This window comes from Mesitornis unicolor, unplaced genomic scaffold, assembly GCF_000695765.1.
Source record: "Mesitornis unicolor isolate BGI_N332 unplaced genomic scaffold, ASM69576v1 scaffold4868, whole genome shotgun sequence".
Taxonomy (NCBI): Eukaryota; Metazoa; Chordata; class Aves; order Mesitornithiformes; family Mesitornithidae; genus Mesitornis; species Mesitornis unicolor.
In genome coordinates, this window is record NW_010203726.1 from 64,151 (window position 1) to 80,092 (window position 15,942).

Consider the following 15,942-nt stretch of genomic DNA (forward strand, 5'->3'; position numbering starts at 1 on the left):
CTGGCCCAGTCTTGGTTAACGGAGGGAGAGGAGGAGTGTGCAAAACCACGCTCAGATCAGGGTTTTATGGCATGCACCAGAGCAGAGCTCCAAAAAGACAAAGAGAAGGATTTTCCAAACTACCCAAACCCTGGTATATAACTCGTGTCCTGTGAGGGGAAGCGGCTTCTGAAATAAGTGTCCTTGTCACTCACAAGATTTTTCCATCAATACGCTGTTGGGTTAGGAGCAAAGTCCCCTGTGGTGGCAGCTGGTGGGGTCTGGCTTTCTCCTGTTGCATTTCTTTGGCCTCTCTTTCCTTAGGATCTCACAAACAAATCCTTCCCATTTTGGTGCTTAAGGCGTGGTTAAAAGCCACATACAGGCACAGAGCCTGTATGGGCATGGTTGATGCACACTAACTTTTGGAGAGAGCTAATAGCACCCACTGTTTTCCCACCCTCTCATCTTCTTTTTTCTAGATTCTTAAAGGGGGGGTGAAGAAATTGTTCAGTATAAGAATTCAGTAAGTATTCCTTGACTCACTTTGGCCCCAGTGATGATAAAACATATGGTATGTATATAATTTTATACATGCACATGACACCAAATGGTTCTAAATGTGGGCCACCCACGGAACCAGTCTGTTTAGTAAAGGTGGGTGTATATTTTTCTGTCTGTGATATCTGAGGAGCTTCTTTCAGACTAGTGTCTACATACCCATAGCGCAAATAAAATTGTATTGCAAACCAGGAAGATAGTTTAATTTTTCTCCAAGGGCAAGAAATTATCTAATGCAGCTAAGTAATTATATTTCTGTAATGCCCAGAAGGCAGTTGGTTAGACCATCGCTGATCCTGAGCCAGGAGCTGAGGACTCCAGGACTGCTCTCTGGATATGTGCCCAGGGCAGCTTTTACACCACCATGGGCTTGAAGAGGCGCTTGGAGGTCCAGGGTGATGGCTGGCCAGGTGTACTGGCTGCTGCATCACTGCTTGCTTCTCTTTAAGCACAGAAGCTGGTGTATGTTAATGTTACTGGCCCAGCTGATTATCTAGATTCTTGGACCCTAGATTTCAGTCTTGACCGCAGATTCTGGTCACAACTGGAGTCTCATCGCTTTGGTGCTTGGTGAGTATGCAGCTAGTCACTACCACAAATAGCTGTCCTCGCCATGGACCACAGCTAAATCATGTTGCTGTCAGATCTAGGTGAGTGTGTGAGTGCTATTTCCTAGTTCTTCCACTTTTCCTTTCTCATCTCCAAGAACCTAGAAGCTATAAACTTTAATAACTGCAGGTGTTATCACTTAAAAGTTGATGTGCTTTTCAAGAATCTTTTTTTTTCCTACTTTTTTCCTGGGAGAAAGTCAGGGTGTGACATCTGCCTGGTGTCTGTCCCCTGTGGCTGGGACCCTACAGTCTGTGTTGGCCCTGGAGTCCAGGTCTGTTGCAGAGGCTGGGTTTTGGGGGCTGGTTGTTTATAGAGCTAGGGTGGTGGTGGTGCAGTCATTTCTAGAGTTGGTGGTATGGCAGGGAGGTGGTTCTAGCACAGGTTCTAGATCAGGTTCTAGGTAATGTCTTGGCTTTAGTTCTGGTTCTAGATAGCTTTCCCCCTTCAATCGGGTTCTAGGTCACTTGGTTCTAGATCATGTTCTTAGCTCACTTGGTCGTTCTAGATCAGGTTTTTAAGGGGAGAGATCCTAGTATCTAGTTCAGGGGCTACTCCTGTTTTTTTCATCTCATGAGGAATACAGAGGAAAAAATGCCCCATAGATTGCAGCACTGAATCTCTGAACCTTAAGCATTTTTTATAGCTTTTGTGAATGTAGTAGAGGTGCACCTGCATCTCCTCAGAGATGATGGGGGAGCATTCAGAATACATGAGGTCTACTTTTGGGAATTGACCCACTTGGGACTAATTTGTCCCCCCCATATCCATATCACTGGAACTTCCACTGGAAGACCAGGAAGCATCACATTAATTTTCTGCAAGACAGAGTTTGGCCACTGCACTGTTTCACCAAGTGATGCTGGGCAGGTCACAGATCCTCGGTAGCCAGACATGAGAGCCATGGATTTGTTCTTTTGAGCCATCTGTAAAATGTTAGCACTTGATTCATTCATGGAGCAAATGTCTGAGATGGCAAAAGAAAAGTATTATAACCTTTGCTTTATGGAGCTACTTAAGAGATCTGCAGCTACAGGAGGGGATTCTTGTATTTCCCCTTCAGCAAAGAATGTCATAACAGTAGTGCAGGAGAGGATGTGTTTTGCATTATCTGCTTTGCTGTAGGTAACAGGGAAGTTAACATTTTCAGGGAACTGCAGAAACATGGGTCTTAATATTTAGTTAAACTTGGATGTGGTATTGCTCATAGAATCATAGAATGGTTTAGGTTGGAAAAAAACCTTTAAGATCATAGAGTCCAACCATTAACCTGGCATTGCCAAGTCCACCATTAAACGATGTCCCTAAGTGCCATATCATCACATCTTTTAAGTACCTTCAGAGATGGTGACTCTGCCACTTCCCTGGGCAGCCTGTTCCAATGCTTGACAGTGAAGAATTTTTTTCTGATATCCAATCTAAACCTACCCTGGCACAACTTGAGGCCATTTCCTCTTATCCTATTGCTTGTTACTTGAGGAAAGAGACCAACCTCTGCCTTTCTACACCCTCCTTTCAGGTAGTTGTGGAGGACGATAAGGTCTCCCTTGAGCCTCCTTTTCTCCGGGCTGAACAGCCCCAGTTCCCTCATATGGCTTGTGCTCCAGACTCTTCACCAGCTTTGTTGCCCTCCTTTGGATGTGCTCCAGCACCTCAATTTCCTTCTTGTATTGAGGGGCACAAAACTGAATGCAGTATTCAAGATGCATCCTCTCCAGTGCTGTGTACAGGGGGATGATCAGTTCCCTGGTCCCATTGATCCTTCTGATAAAAGCCAGGATGCTGTCAGCTTTCTTGGCCACCTGGGCACACTGCTGGCTCATGTTCAGTCGGCTCTCAACCAACACCTTTGGGTCCTTTTCCACCAGGCAGCTTTCTTGCCACTCTTCCCCAACCCTGTAGCGCTGCATGGGGTTGTTGTGACTGAAGTGCAGGACCCAGCACTTGGTCTTGGTCGGCCTCATACAGTTGACTGGGGTCCTAGAGTCCAAATCCATTCCAGAAGCTGGGGTTTGGGGGTGGTGGTGGTGCAGTAATTCCTGGAGTTGGTGGTTTGGTTCTAGCACAGGTTCTAGGTAGCTTTGTGGTTCTAGATCACGTTCTAGGTCACATCTTGATTCTAGATTGGGTTTTAGGTCACTTGGTACTACATCACATTCTTGCTCACCTCTTGGTTTTAGATCAGGGTTGGATTCTGAGGGAGGGAGATCCTAGAATCTAGTTAAGGGGTTACTCCTGTTTTTTCATCTCGTAAGGATTTGTGGTACTTGCTGATGATGGGTTGCTTTTTGGTTTTTTTGTGTGCTTTTTTTCTTCTTTGAGTTGAAGACTCATAGGATGGGGATCCTATCATCCCATGAAGTGTGGCTCTCCTAGGTTTCTAGCACACTGACTCCTCTCATCTCCTTATTGCTGGACACCAGCGATAAGTTTGTGATCGCTGTAGGCAGTTGAAGCACCGTAAACTATTACTGGGATGACACTGCTGCTTTTGTACTACAATGTCAAGGGTTGAATATCAATCAATACTAATAATTTTGTGGTGCTCTTCTTCAAGTTGTACTTGGGGCTGGCTTGCCAATGCGACGTACAGAGAGGACTTAGAAATAGCTGTGTCTTCTTCATTTGCTTTGAAAAAGTTTAAGACTATCCATGCCCTAGTGTATAAAATATTACTCAATGTTCACTATTTGTTAAGGCAAAACAGTGCATGGTGGAATGGTTACATGCATATCAGTTTTGCACTGTGATGACTGAGTAACTGTTTCTGGTATGTCCCTAGTAGCTATTCATGTTCATGGCTGCTAAAATGGTATCTTTATTAAAGTAGGGGGTGAGGAAGGTAACTATCGGCTTTAGATACAACTTTTTAATCACAGAATAATAAGTAGAAATAACTCTGACCTCCCATGCTTTAATTATTTGTCTGGAAGGTGTGAAAAGGAGAGCTATGCTCTTCCCCTTGTTACATTACAAGGACACACAGTCCTTCCATTCCTTTTCATAATGCAAAAATGGCTGGAGCCAAACAAAGCTCTTGTTTTACTGGGACTCCTTTTGGTGCAGGGTCCATTGGGAGCTGCTCCCTCTGTAGCTGTTACACATGACCATACCATCCCTCTCTGTCCTATTTAGGATTTCTGTGCCTGAAGGAAATCATGACTTTGTAGGGGTAGAACATGATGCAAGACTCAGGTGGATGGATGAAGCAGGACACTTGTCATATACTTAATTATATTACTGAATCAGAGCACTTATGGAGGCTGAGAGCCTGAACAATGAGGTGGTTGTTCTACATCTTATATTCATCCATCACACTGTCATACCGGTACATGATAGATACTCTTTATGAGCACAGGAAAACAGCTCTAGCTTGAAAGGAAGCAGAAAGGTAGAATAAGAAAATGTCTTTATTTCAGCTTTTGACTAAAACTATTGATAATCTTAGGGATATAATTACTTTTCTCTCAGTGAATAAGTAGCTGCTTAAATGCCCAACCATCACATACATCAAATCACCAGCTACTGCAAAAATTGGTGGGCCTTCAATGACTTCTGTTAGCACACACAGATTTCTATAATCTGACTCTCTGGGCCATTGAATGGAAATCCTGCTGAGTATGGAAAAGTGGACAGGGTACTTTTCTGCCTCCCTCACCATCAGCAAAATTGTCACCCACACTCTGATTGCAAAACTTTGTTACCAATAACAGTGGAGGGCAGGAGGAACCCAGCTCGACTTTATGAACACCAGGGAAGTCACAGTAGCAGCAGTTAGCAGGAAAAAAAATATATATAATCTTTTGACATGTAAGTGGAGGAAAATTGCTGCTGAATCACTGGGAGGGAGGAAATATAAGAGCTTAAGATGTCATTTTTACAGGCATAATTTTTACTCTAATGGCCTTTAATAGCATGTACAAGTCAGTGTAATGCTGTCAGCTGCAGCAGAGATAGAAGTACAGAAATGTAGTAACTCAAACCGCTTGGAAGAATTGTTTTCCTGCTGTAGTTAATTAGCAATGTATTGTGGCATTCCTTTTCTCTTTGCTTATTCAACTTGTGAAATGGTAGCTGATGTCTTGGCTGTTCTTCCCCATTTATTTACTGAATTTCTTCTTTTGCCCTTTCTGCAAATACATGTGGTCTGTTGTGACTTGCAGTAACTCACCGTCAGTCGTGTCACAGGAGTCCTTTGATGTCCAGCACTGGGTAGCACTTTCCAGCGGAAGTCTCTCAGATAGTAAACAGACGTGCCAGGTATCTCTCCCTTGTGTTTAGCATCAGAAGAGCAGTTACACGTAATGCCAAGAGAAGCACCATCTGTCCTAATAAGCAGGCAAAAGGATTACCGAAAATACCTGTTTGAATTCAAAGGTCAGTTTATTTCCTGAGGGAAGGAAATCTGGAGAGCAGGGGGAAATCCAAACGCAATAAGCTCTAACAACACAGGACAAGGTTACACAGACGCGTTGTGGCTGTCATGAGAGTTGTTATCCTAGGAACAAAGAAATATTTATTCTAGCCTCTGAAATAATTGAGATGTTGACGTCTGACCATGATGGTCCTCACTGTCTGATAGACTCAGAAAAATGTAGGTTGGAAAGGACCTTTGGAGGTCTCTGATCCAGCCTTCCTCTCAAAACAGGGCCAAACACAAACTTAAATCTGTCTTCATTTAATTCGGTCACTCAGAATCTTACTCAGTTGAGTTTTCCATATCTTTGAGGCTGGATACCCTTGCATGTTCAACTCCTGAGCCAATGAAGGCAAGAGCCCAAACTGAGTAAAACCTGTTCCTGTAAATGATTGAGTTTCTTCTCCTTCGTGGGAGGGATGTGAGGGCTGTGTTAGTGGGGACAGGAGTCAAACCCCTGACAGCCATGGCTGTTAGCATGAGGTCCACAAGAGGAAGATTTCACCCTGTGCTCTAAATGAACAGTTACTGTCAAATACACCATTTCTTTGAAAGTGAAACTTTTCAAAGGAACAGGCTAATTTTCATGCATACAGGAAACCAGAAGAGAATATAGAAATGATCAAATTGAAATAGCTAAATGCTTGTTTCAACATTTTTCCCCTGTGACATTTTGAATCTTGTTTCAAAGAGACTTTGAAAAAATGTTTTCTTTTGACACTTTGATATTATTTCAGCCCTTTGTGTGGAATATATAATCTGATTTTATCAAAATAAAGCGATTCAGTTGACTCTACATGACTTTTAAAATAATTGTCTTGAGAAAATTTGGAAATTATTAGATTTTTATGCCTGTTTAGCACAAAAGTTTTGGTTCCCACTTAATGTTGATGAATTAAATTGTGCACGTATAGGATATCTCATATACATACACATAAACTATGTGTATGTGTGCATTCACGTATGTCTTAATTTAGTGTGCTGCAGGCATATCAGGTTAGTGGTCCAGCTTTAGTGTGTGTTTACTAATTTAATGTCTCTAATTCATTATCCTACTGACCTCATAAAATCGACTTTTATAGGCACTCAGCGGTGAGGATCTCTCTGTGTACACATTATGCCTCGATGTGAGGCCTGGCTCAAAAAAATCTCTAACAGAGGTCACTCATTCCCTTTATAAATAGTTTTTGAAACTATGTCGGCTTCTTCAATGCAGTGCTCGTGTCCTGTGGGGCACCACATTGCATAATCCAAATCTGGAAACTACATCTACCAGATGGTCATTATTAATTAACTAAGAAAATGTATTCATTGGGCACATAGCTGAGTTATATAATCCTTTCTTTAGGAGACCTGAGAATTTATGGGCACTTCTTGTGTCTCAGACCCCTGTTCCCTGCCACAGCACCAGGGACATCAGTACTGTCCTGTCTCTACAGCATGTAGTGACCAGAACTCTACAGATAGAAAGCATTTCATTGGGAGCCTGAGGAAGGCTGTCAGGTCAGGACCACCAAAAATCTGCAGTAGGATGATATGGTTGCTGATCTTCTGTGCCTGTAGGCATATATTAATTCAGAGCAAAGAAATTTCCAGTTTGAGGTTTGATACATCTTCCTGATGTAGCAATCTTATGGCAGGTGGATAGCACAAGGATCAAACAGACAGAAGAGCTGATTTCATATCTCTTTAAGAAGATACTTTTCAGTCCACAGCCAGTTGTTATTTTCAGAGCAGGGACCTGTTGTACTGTGAATATGTTGGATGGATCGGGTGGAGAAAGCAGAGCACAAGGTACGTCCCCTTGATGGTAAAAAGACAAGAAGCCCCACGCAGACATTTGCTCTGTCCTTGTGGCAGAGGTTAAAGCCCAGCCAGGAAAGAAGCTGATTCCTGGGAGGTAGAAAGGGAGCTTGGTTACGGAAAAACACATTTTGTTTTGCTGACATTTTCACAGCTTTGAAACACTTTGTTAATTTGCAATAACAGCGTTTGCAATCTTGTCAAAATAAATGTCCATTGCAGTTAGGGAAACCCCAACACTTAGTTACAGCTAAATGGGAGGAAGGTGGACGTGTTTGTCGTGGTGAGGAGGGCGCAGACAGCTTTGTGACTATGTGCAAAGGGAGAGGAGGGCCGAATATGAAGCCTCTGCCTTGCTCTGCAACCTCATACAAACCACAGCATTAATCTGTGCCTCATTTTCCCTAGCTGGAAAACAGAAAATATTGGCTTTCCCCTGCAAGGCACTATGAAACCTTATTTACTCATGCTGTGAAAATATCCTGAGCGCCTTGTATGAGAGGCAGTCAATGGAAATAGGCTATAGACTCATTTTTTTCTGTTTTGAAAGGCAGGAGAAACAAGCTGGAGGAAATGCCTTACAGGTTTATTTTTGGAAGACCTGGAAGTCCCCTTTGATGATGGTTGTTCTCTCGCTTTTCTCCTTGCAGGTACTATGCTATCTGCTGCCAGCCTCTGGTTTACAGGAACAAGATGACTCCGTTGCGCATTGCTGTAATGCTTGGAGGGTGCTGGGTAATCCCGACATTTATTTCTTTCCTCCCTATCATGCAAGGCTGGAATAGTATTGGCATCATTGATCTGGTGAGTAGCTAAGGAGGTACACCGACCTGCTATCAAATATATTTGGTGCTGTATATTCTTCTTTAAAAAGCAATATTCAAAGGAAAAGAAAAATGAATGGTGAGAGAGGCTGAAGGAGAAACTACTTGTTAATGATGCAGCAGGGCTGCTGAATTTCTGGAGGATGTTTTTAAGGGAGTTTGAAATGGCTTTGTCCTGGAAGGACTGTCACAAAGACAGCGGTGTCTCTGGGAGAGGATTTTACCTGTGCCTACTAATCAGTTCAATGAGTCATTCTTTGAAAACATGCCAGGCCCCAGCTGGCTTCTGAAGGGCACCTCAAGAGTCCTTAGCTCCCCTTGGCCTCTGCAGCTCTCAGGTAGGGCTGGCCATGGCTGAGCCCACGGGTCCCTCCTTGCCGTGTTAGAGACATCTGAGGAACTGGGGAACTGGGAAACCCACACTTGCCCAGAAGGGATGATGCTTTGGGCTGGTCTCATCAATATCCTGTGTCTTGGTGTGAGCCCTGAAGCAGGAGAGAGGGTGGAATTCCCCCATGCAAGTCATTTTAGCAGGAGTTCATTTTCCCCACCTCAGTCTGGTGTCTCTTGTAGGATCCCATCTCCAGGGCAAGGAGTTAAGAGCAGCAGATCTCTCAAATCTGGAGATGCAAAAATTAAAAAATGGCAAACTGTGAAAAACACCTTATTTAGAAGAGCTTGTTTAAAGAGATGTGGCGTCTTCTGTGCCAAGTCTTAGTCAAGGAGATATGAATAATTTTTGGCTCATGGAGAATAACAGGTGCAAGCTGCCAAGCCTCTAAACAAGGCGATAAAGCCAAAATTGCTGCCAGACAAGTACCTTTTGAACACGCAACTGGTAGAAAAGGGAGGTGCATTTTGTTTATATAACAAACCATGTCAGGTATCTGATTTCTTCCACTGATTTCTTGCCCTCACCTTTTCAGAAAAGGCTTGACTCCCATCTGTCTGTCCCAGCTTTTCTAAACACCAGTGCAAGCCCTGCCCTTCCTGGTGACTTACCGACATTCACCATGCAGATTTCAGTAGCTGCTTGCTGAGAGGTAGTGCAGGGTTCAAACACCACTTAGTGAAAATGTTTCATAGTTTACTTTAGGGGTAAACTTGCTTACATGCCCAATTAAATAATTTGAATATTATAATTTTAAATAGGAGACGGGGTTATTCCCTCATCAGAATAAACACCAGAAACTGTGGGCCTGATGGACCTGCAGTGACATTGTTTTGTAGCAAGAATAGCTTCAGAGAAGTCCTGTCTGTCTTTATGCCTCCTGCTCCCAAACTCACATGCAAGAGCCCTTTCTTCATCTGCAGTCCCTGTTTCCATCACAAGTCATTGACCAGATCTCAGCCTACTACAGACTTAACCTGCAGACTTCTGCCTGGACTGCTGCCCACAGCCCCTGTGCCTGGGAAGCTCAGTGTCACCCCCAGCCCGGGTGCTGCCCCCTGGTCCCTTCCCCGTCCTTCCCCCCGTGGAACTCCACTGGGCAAAACTTGTACATCCTTGGTGTAAAACCATGCCCTGATGAACAGAGCAGCGAGCACTGCAAAAAAATGCAGTACCAAGTGAAGTTATTCCCCTTTGCTGTGTCTGAACTGGGGTGTTGGGCGGATTTGCGCTGGCTGGGTTGAGGCATGCTTTAAGATGCTGGAGCTGCAGCGTGGGCTGGTCCAGCAGAGCTGGGGACCAGCAGGGCTGGAGAGCCTCTGGCATGAGCACAGGCAGGAGAGGCAGCAGTGGGTAAGGCAGGTACTGTGGATGGGAGAGGGGAGGGAGGACAGAGAACCAGAAAGCGGTGGTGGTGTGTTTTGGCAAACAGGCTGCAGGTACTGGAGGAGCAGTGCTGAACTTCTCTCCTTCTTTTCTGTCCTTGTCCTTCCTTCCCCTGCCCCAGATTCAGCAAAGACAGTTCAACAAGGCTTCCAACTCCACCTACTGCATATTCATGGTCAACAAGCCATACGCCATTACCTGCTCCGTGGTGGCCTTCTACATTCCCTTCCTCCTGATGGTGCTGGCCTACTACCGCATCTACGTGACGGCCAGGGAGCACGCCCACCAGATCCGAGTGCTGCAGCGCGCCGGGGCCCCCGCCGACGGCCGGCAGCACCACCCAGACCAGCACAGCACTCACCGCATGAAGACTGAGACCAAAGCTGCCAAGACCCTGTGCATCATCATGGGGTGCTTCTGCCTGTGCTGGGCCCCCTTCTTTGTCACAAACATAGTGGACCCTTTCATAAACTACACGGTGCCAGGGAAGCTGTGGACGGCTTTCCTGTGGCTGGGCTACATCAATTCAGGGTTGAACCCTTTCCTCTACGCCTTCTTGAACAAGTCTTTCAGACGTGCCTTCCTCATCATCCTATGCTGTGGTGATGAGCGATACCGAAGGCCTTCCATCCTGGGGCAGACGGTCCCCTGTTCCACCACCACAATAAATGGATCAACTCATGTACTAAGGTGAGTGTTTCTCGGATGCTGCAAAATGCCTGGAATCACTAGAAAGAGCACTTGTCTAAAATTTTCTTGAAGGATTGATTTCGCTTTGCATTTGAAATACCTGATTGATTAAATGTTTAAAAAGGGAGGGTGCAGGAGAAGCACCCAGAAATCCTTAGGGCGTTCAGACAACCTGGGCTGGTAGATAACAGGTATGAGTTGGCACGTGTGGTTTCTTCAGAGGTGTGTTCAGGAAAGAGCTGGGAGAATGCAGAAGCTGTCTGTGCATTTTGGCAAGCCGTACTCTTTAGTCTGTTGGGAAAAATGTGACCCCATGGGGAACACCTTGGGGAAGGCTGCCTGTTCCATCTCCTCTAGCAAAGGGATCATGACACTCCCCATTGCCCCTTTTCAGGTTCTGCCTTTGTGGGGCCACCAGCCAGTGCTGCATCTTCTGAACTAACAAAAGGCAAAGGATGAACTTCCCCAAGCACCCTGACCCTGCTGGGGCACTTCAGTGACTCTGTGGGAGGTGGGGTGCTTGCTATTTTGTTTTAGCAGCTCAGAAGATGCAGGAGTGTCTGCCTTTATAACCCGGTCAGAGCCTGCCCCTGTGCAAGGCAGAGGCACTCTGCTCTGCAGGAGCCCTGGGAGGTGAGAGTGCCTCACATGGGCTGCAGGACATGGTTCTGCTAGGTGGCAGTTTGGGGCCCCAGTGAATTTGAACCCCACATCTCACACACCCCACCCTTCACCGAGTACCACAACATGTTCACTGTGAGAGGAGAGCTTGTGGGCTGTGTGCTGTGGGGGCAGAGAGGGGTTTGAAGGGCTCTGTGGTATGAGATGCCCTTTGCTGCCTTCTCCCCGAGCAGAGAGGTGGGAGGCAGATCATGGGAGGAAGGGAGGGAAGAACAATTATCTCCCATAATATCAGAACAAACTGCAATCTCTGAATAAAACCATGGGTGTTTCTGTGCAGCTGTGTAGAGGAGGTTTGGTTCTTTTGGTAGATGGATTCATGGCTCTTCACATGCAGATAAGGACTTGGTAACCATATTTGTGTTCAGAATTGAACCTGTCTGGAGAATAAATCAGATGCTGAGCGCTTCCCAGCTGAGTCTGATCTGTGGGTTTGCCCCAAGCTTCTTTCTGCAGTGATCTCTGAAGTTTGGAAAGAGTCCTGAGCTGTATAATGGATGGGAGACAGGGCAGGGCTTGTCACAACCTTGGGACAGATCTCTCAAGCTTTCTAAGCCATGAAGGACGTTACAATGTATTTATCTTCTGCTGATTAAAATCTGTTTGAGGGCCGTGGTCCCAGAACCCTCTGTGTGTGATGGATGCATGGCGCCATGCCACGCTCAGTCTGTATTTCTATCAGAGCCTTGCTTCCAAGGACAAGCCAGGTGCTTCTCTGGTGCAGTCAGGAGGATTGGTGTCTATTTTCGCTAATAAGCACAGAAACAACCTTTTTGTTAAGTATACAAGGCAGAGAGATGACAGGGAGCCTCTCTTAGGTGCAGGTGGGAGATGCAGAGGGCAGGGAGCACGTCAGCCCAGAAGGGGCATTGCTTCAGTCCATGTGGACGCTTGACCTCCAAGTGTTGCAGATGGCAATGCCAGTGACTCCTCACACCTCTAAGCTGTCTCACTGCTCTTGCACTAAGCTATCTCTCTGTGAGACCTCACTGTCCTGCCTGTGCCCTGTGGGACAGACAGGCTCAGGCCAGCACTGCCCTGGGGATGCTGGGCAGTGGAAATGGGCTCCTGAGCAAGCAGCCAAAGAGGCTCTGCACACCTCCAGGAGGGCTGAGCTGCTGATGGTTTCCTTCATTCTCTGCTGAGTGTCCCTGAGCTGACAAACTCCTTATTCTGAGACTCTTTTTAAATGTATCTATGTCCTTGCAGCAGCCAAAGCAAACCTGAAGAGTCACTTCCCCTCCAAAGCTAGGGTTGACCATGGTCTCGGCTGCCCCAGCCAGCTGGGGAGGGCTGCAGTAAATGGTGGATCTGAGATCAGGCTTTCCTTGTTTCCAGCTTCTCCATCCCACCTGTACCATTCTGCTCCCACGCACAAGTTATCCACAGAAATGCATAACAATCCTGTCAGTCTGGATGTGATAACCATTGCAAAAGGCCCCATAAGAACCAAACCCACATAGGACAACTTGTTCACTTTTAGCCTTTATGAATACTTTTATGGATTGTGTTGGCTCTCTTCAACATGCTGCAAGCACACGTCAGATTATCTCCTGCCTTTCCGTGCCATTCGATATCTGCAGAAGGCACTTGCTTCCCGCTGCTGCCTCCCCTCCTCCCTCTGCGTGCCGGAGGGATGCGGCTCTGCACATCAGCACTTCAGAGAGCAATTATTTTCTGTTTTCCTCAGCTTTGTAACTGATGAGAAAAGCGTGACTTCTTTCCCTGGTGCAGACTATGCACTGATGATGATAGAGGTGTGGGGATTAGAGCAAAACCAACTAAATGTAGTCATTGGACAGTTAATCTCACTTGAGGAATTTTTATTTCTTCAGCGTTTCTCTCTTAAATGCAAAAAAGGTTGGACCAGCACAGATGGAAAATAAATTTAGTGAGGCAGGTTCTCTCAAGATATCACATATACTTGCTTTACTAGCTTGAAAATACACGGGGTTTGTGTCCAGCAGCTGAAGTATTGAAACCTTCCTGTATGGGATGAGAAGCTGCACAGGGGCTGGATCTGGTTCACACACTTCTTTTCCAAGCTCAAAGTTTTTTCTTCCCAACCAAGACCTTCTGCAAATTGGAAAGTTGTGCAAGTGGGATTTCACAGCTACTTTTTGTACCCTGGCAGGGAAAGCTGTGGAGAACAGGACAGACCTTGTGCGGCATCTAGGGCAGAGTTCCTACCCTCCAAAAACGCAGAGATGTGCAATTTTGTATTAAGCTGATGTGAGTCCTTTAGCCTCAAGGGGAGTCAGGAGTGGCTGACAGTAGGTCTGGGATTTCTAACTCCTCTCAACTTCCAATCTTGAGAAGATCTGAACTTTCCTTCAGCTCTACCTGTCCAAACCGTTCTGTCCTTGCTCACTGTCATCTCGCTGGTGCGTTGTAAGGGCAGGAATACGTTTGTCATGATTAAAATTCAGACCCTTGCTCTTGGATATGTCTGACCTGTGAGAGTGCCTTGCAGGGAGGGAAGGCATTTCTTCTTTTTTTCTTCTGATAACTTTAGTGTCAAAATGTTCTGACATTCCCATTTTGGGATTTTTCACATTTATATTAGGAATGGGAAAAAAAGAAGAAGGAGGAGCAGAGTGCGATAAAATGCGGCAGTGAGAAGAGGCAGACGCCTTCACCACACACAGACTGAGAGACCGCTTGGGAGACAGTTCTCATTCTTTCTTTTTTTCTTTTAATTTATTTTTCAAGTGATCTGTGAAGACTGTGGTGCTCTGGGTGACCCAGGCAGGGAGAGACTTTTTTTACAGCTCACCTGGGGCCAGATGCAACCACTGTGGTGCTGTGGCGAGGGAGCAGACTGCACAGTGGCTCGACTGTGATATGAGGGTGACCACAACTTTCTTAATCCCCTGGCAACCACTCCAATATATCCCTAAATCACTAACCAGAAGATGGGGAGAGGATTTCCTGTCACCCATGTTGTTCTTGAACTCTCCATCAGCCGGTGTGAGAGACACCCATCCCTTGGGCAGGGTAGGGTGTAGCGCAGAACGTGTTCTGAAGATGTCATCAACAGCCAGGAGATAGGATTTGGTTAGAGCTGGATCTGTGGGTACAAAGGGAATGAGTATTAGAATTAAATATTCAGCTTTGAAAGAAAATTTGGATTTGCCTGTTTTCCAGGTTTTCTTTTTGCAAGTGTAGGAGTTGCCAGAACCCTTTCTTTTTAGCCCTGGATATCCACCTGTTTAAGTCCTGGCATCTACCATCAACTGCAAAATTCAGGCAGGACACAGGCGAGTTCTGAAATCTACAGGTGTGGCTACAATCTGAAATTCATGCCCCATTCATTTTTCAATGGCTGAGATTGCAGCTCACATGTCGCATACAAAGGTTTGTGTCTCTGCAGCACAAACTGTGTAATTCACTATAAATATTTGCAATTTATAGTTCTGATAACCTATGGTTTGAAATATTATTCATTGAAAGGACTTGGGAATCATTCTGAATAATGAGTGGATAGGAGAATTGACAATGAGCACTCAACTAACGTACGGCAAAAATTGGTACAATAATTAACTGCAGTAGAGATGGATTTCCGGATGGCTGTAGCATGTGTTCAAGAGTTCTGTGCACCACAAGACTGAAAGCAAAATGCCATTATCATCTGAAAAATGCTGTCTTCCCCTTTAAACATGCTGCTTGCATATCTTTTGTCGTGTGCAGATATTCATTCAACACAAAACAGCAAACTCATGTCTTCATGAATCATTAAACTCTTGTACTGCACAAGTGGATGGGAACCCAGATCAGCATTGCTTGAATTCTTGGATAAAACAAGTTCTGAAATTTTGCCGCAGAAAAAAAGATGACTTTGGGTAAAATATAATTGAGCAATGATCAGAGTGGACAAACTCTGGAGTGTTTGGGTCAAGAAGGTCACTGTGGTGTATTTCCCATTTTCTCTCAGAAGTGCTCTATTCAGCACAGCACAGTGTATGAGTCTCTTCGGGGAAAGTTACAGTGAGTGGTTTATTTCCTCATTTTCTATTGCAGAGAGGTCTTCTCAGACAGGGCTGATGCCAATTTTATCTCTCCAAAGTAAAACACATCCTGATTTTCCTTTTAGAAGAGCCAAGAGAAACAAAGTGGAAAAGAAAAGGCAGCATGCAGCTTGGGGGGCTGGAAGTTCATCATCTTCATAGATAGTAAATGAAATAAATAACCCAATCAGCCCACACTCGTGTCAGCACTCTGAAGGTGCACACAGCACTAGGAGAAGTGTGCGGTAAATCATTGCGTGCAGCCGGCACTCAACGCCAGAGCACTGCTGTGGAGCCTTATTGGTCCCTGTAGGGAATGTGAGTAATTGTGCCAGTAAATCCTCGGACTGCGGCAAGGCCTGGGGTTTCCTTGCTGCTGTTGGAATCGGCAACACAGCAACTCTGGTCCCCAGTTTTTTTAAGTTTAGCAACTTCACGGCTTACAGCTCTGTTGGAATAAAAATTAATCCACTGCTTACAAGGTGGCTTTTCACCAAGATGAGCAGCCATCCTGAAACCCTTCTGACTTTACAAGGCTGCCAGCTCAGAGCCCTGTCTCCCTGTGGCTCCTGGGGGTCTCCTGAACACCCCAAC

The 15,942-nt window shown here is 45.4% G+C and overlaps 1 protein-coding gene across 1 annotated transcript in view; it reads left to right on the top strand.

Moving 5' to 3' along the window:
- HTR4 (5-hydroxytryptamine (serotonin) receptor 4, G protein-coupled) overlaps window positions 1-10,664 on the top strand; it is a 23,124-nt gene extending 12,460 nt beyond the window's left edge. Inside the window, exons 4-5 of the mRNA XM_010190804.1 lie at window positions 8,020-8,173; window positions 10,092-10,664. Coding sequence (XP_010189106.1) covers window positions 8,020-8,173; window positions 10,092-10,664 — 727 coding nt within the window. The remainder of the gene's footprint in view (window positions 1-8,019; window positions 8,174-10,091) is intronic.
- The last annotated feature ends 5,278 nt before the right edge of the window (window positions 10,665-15,942 follow it).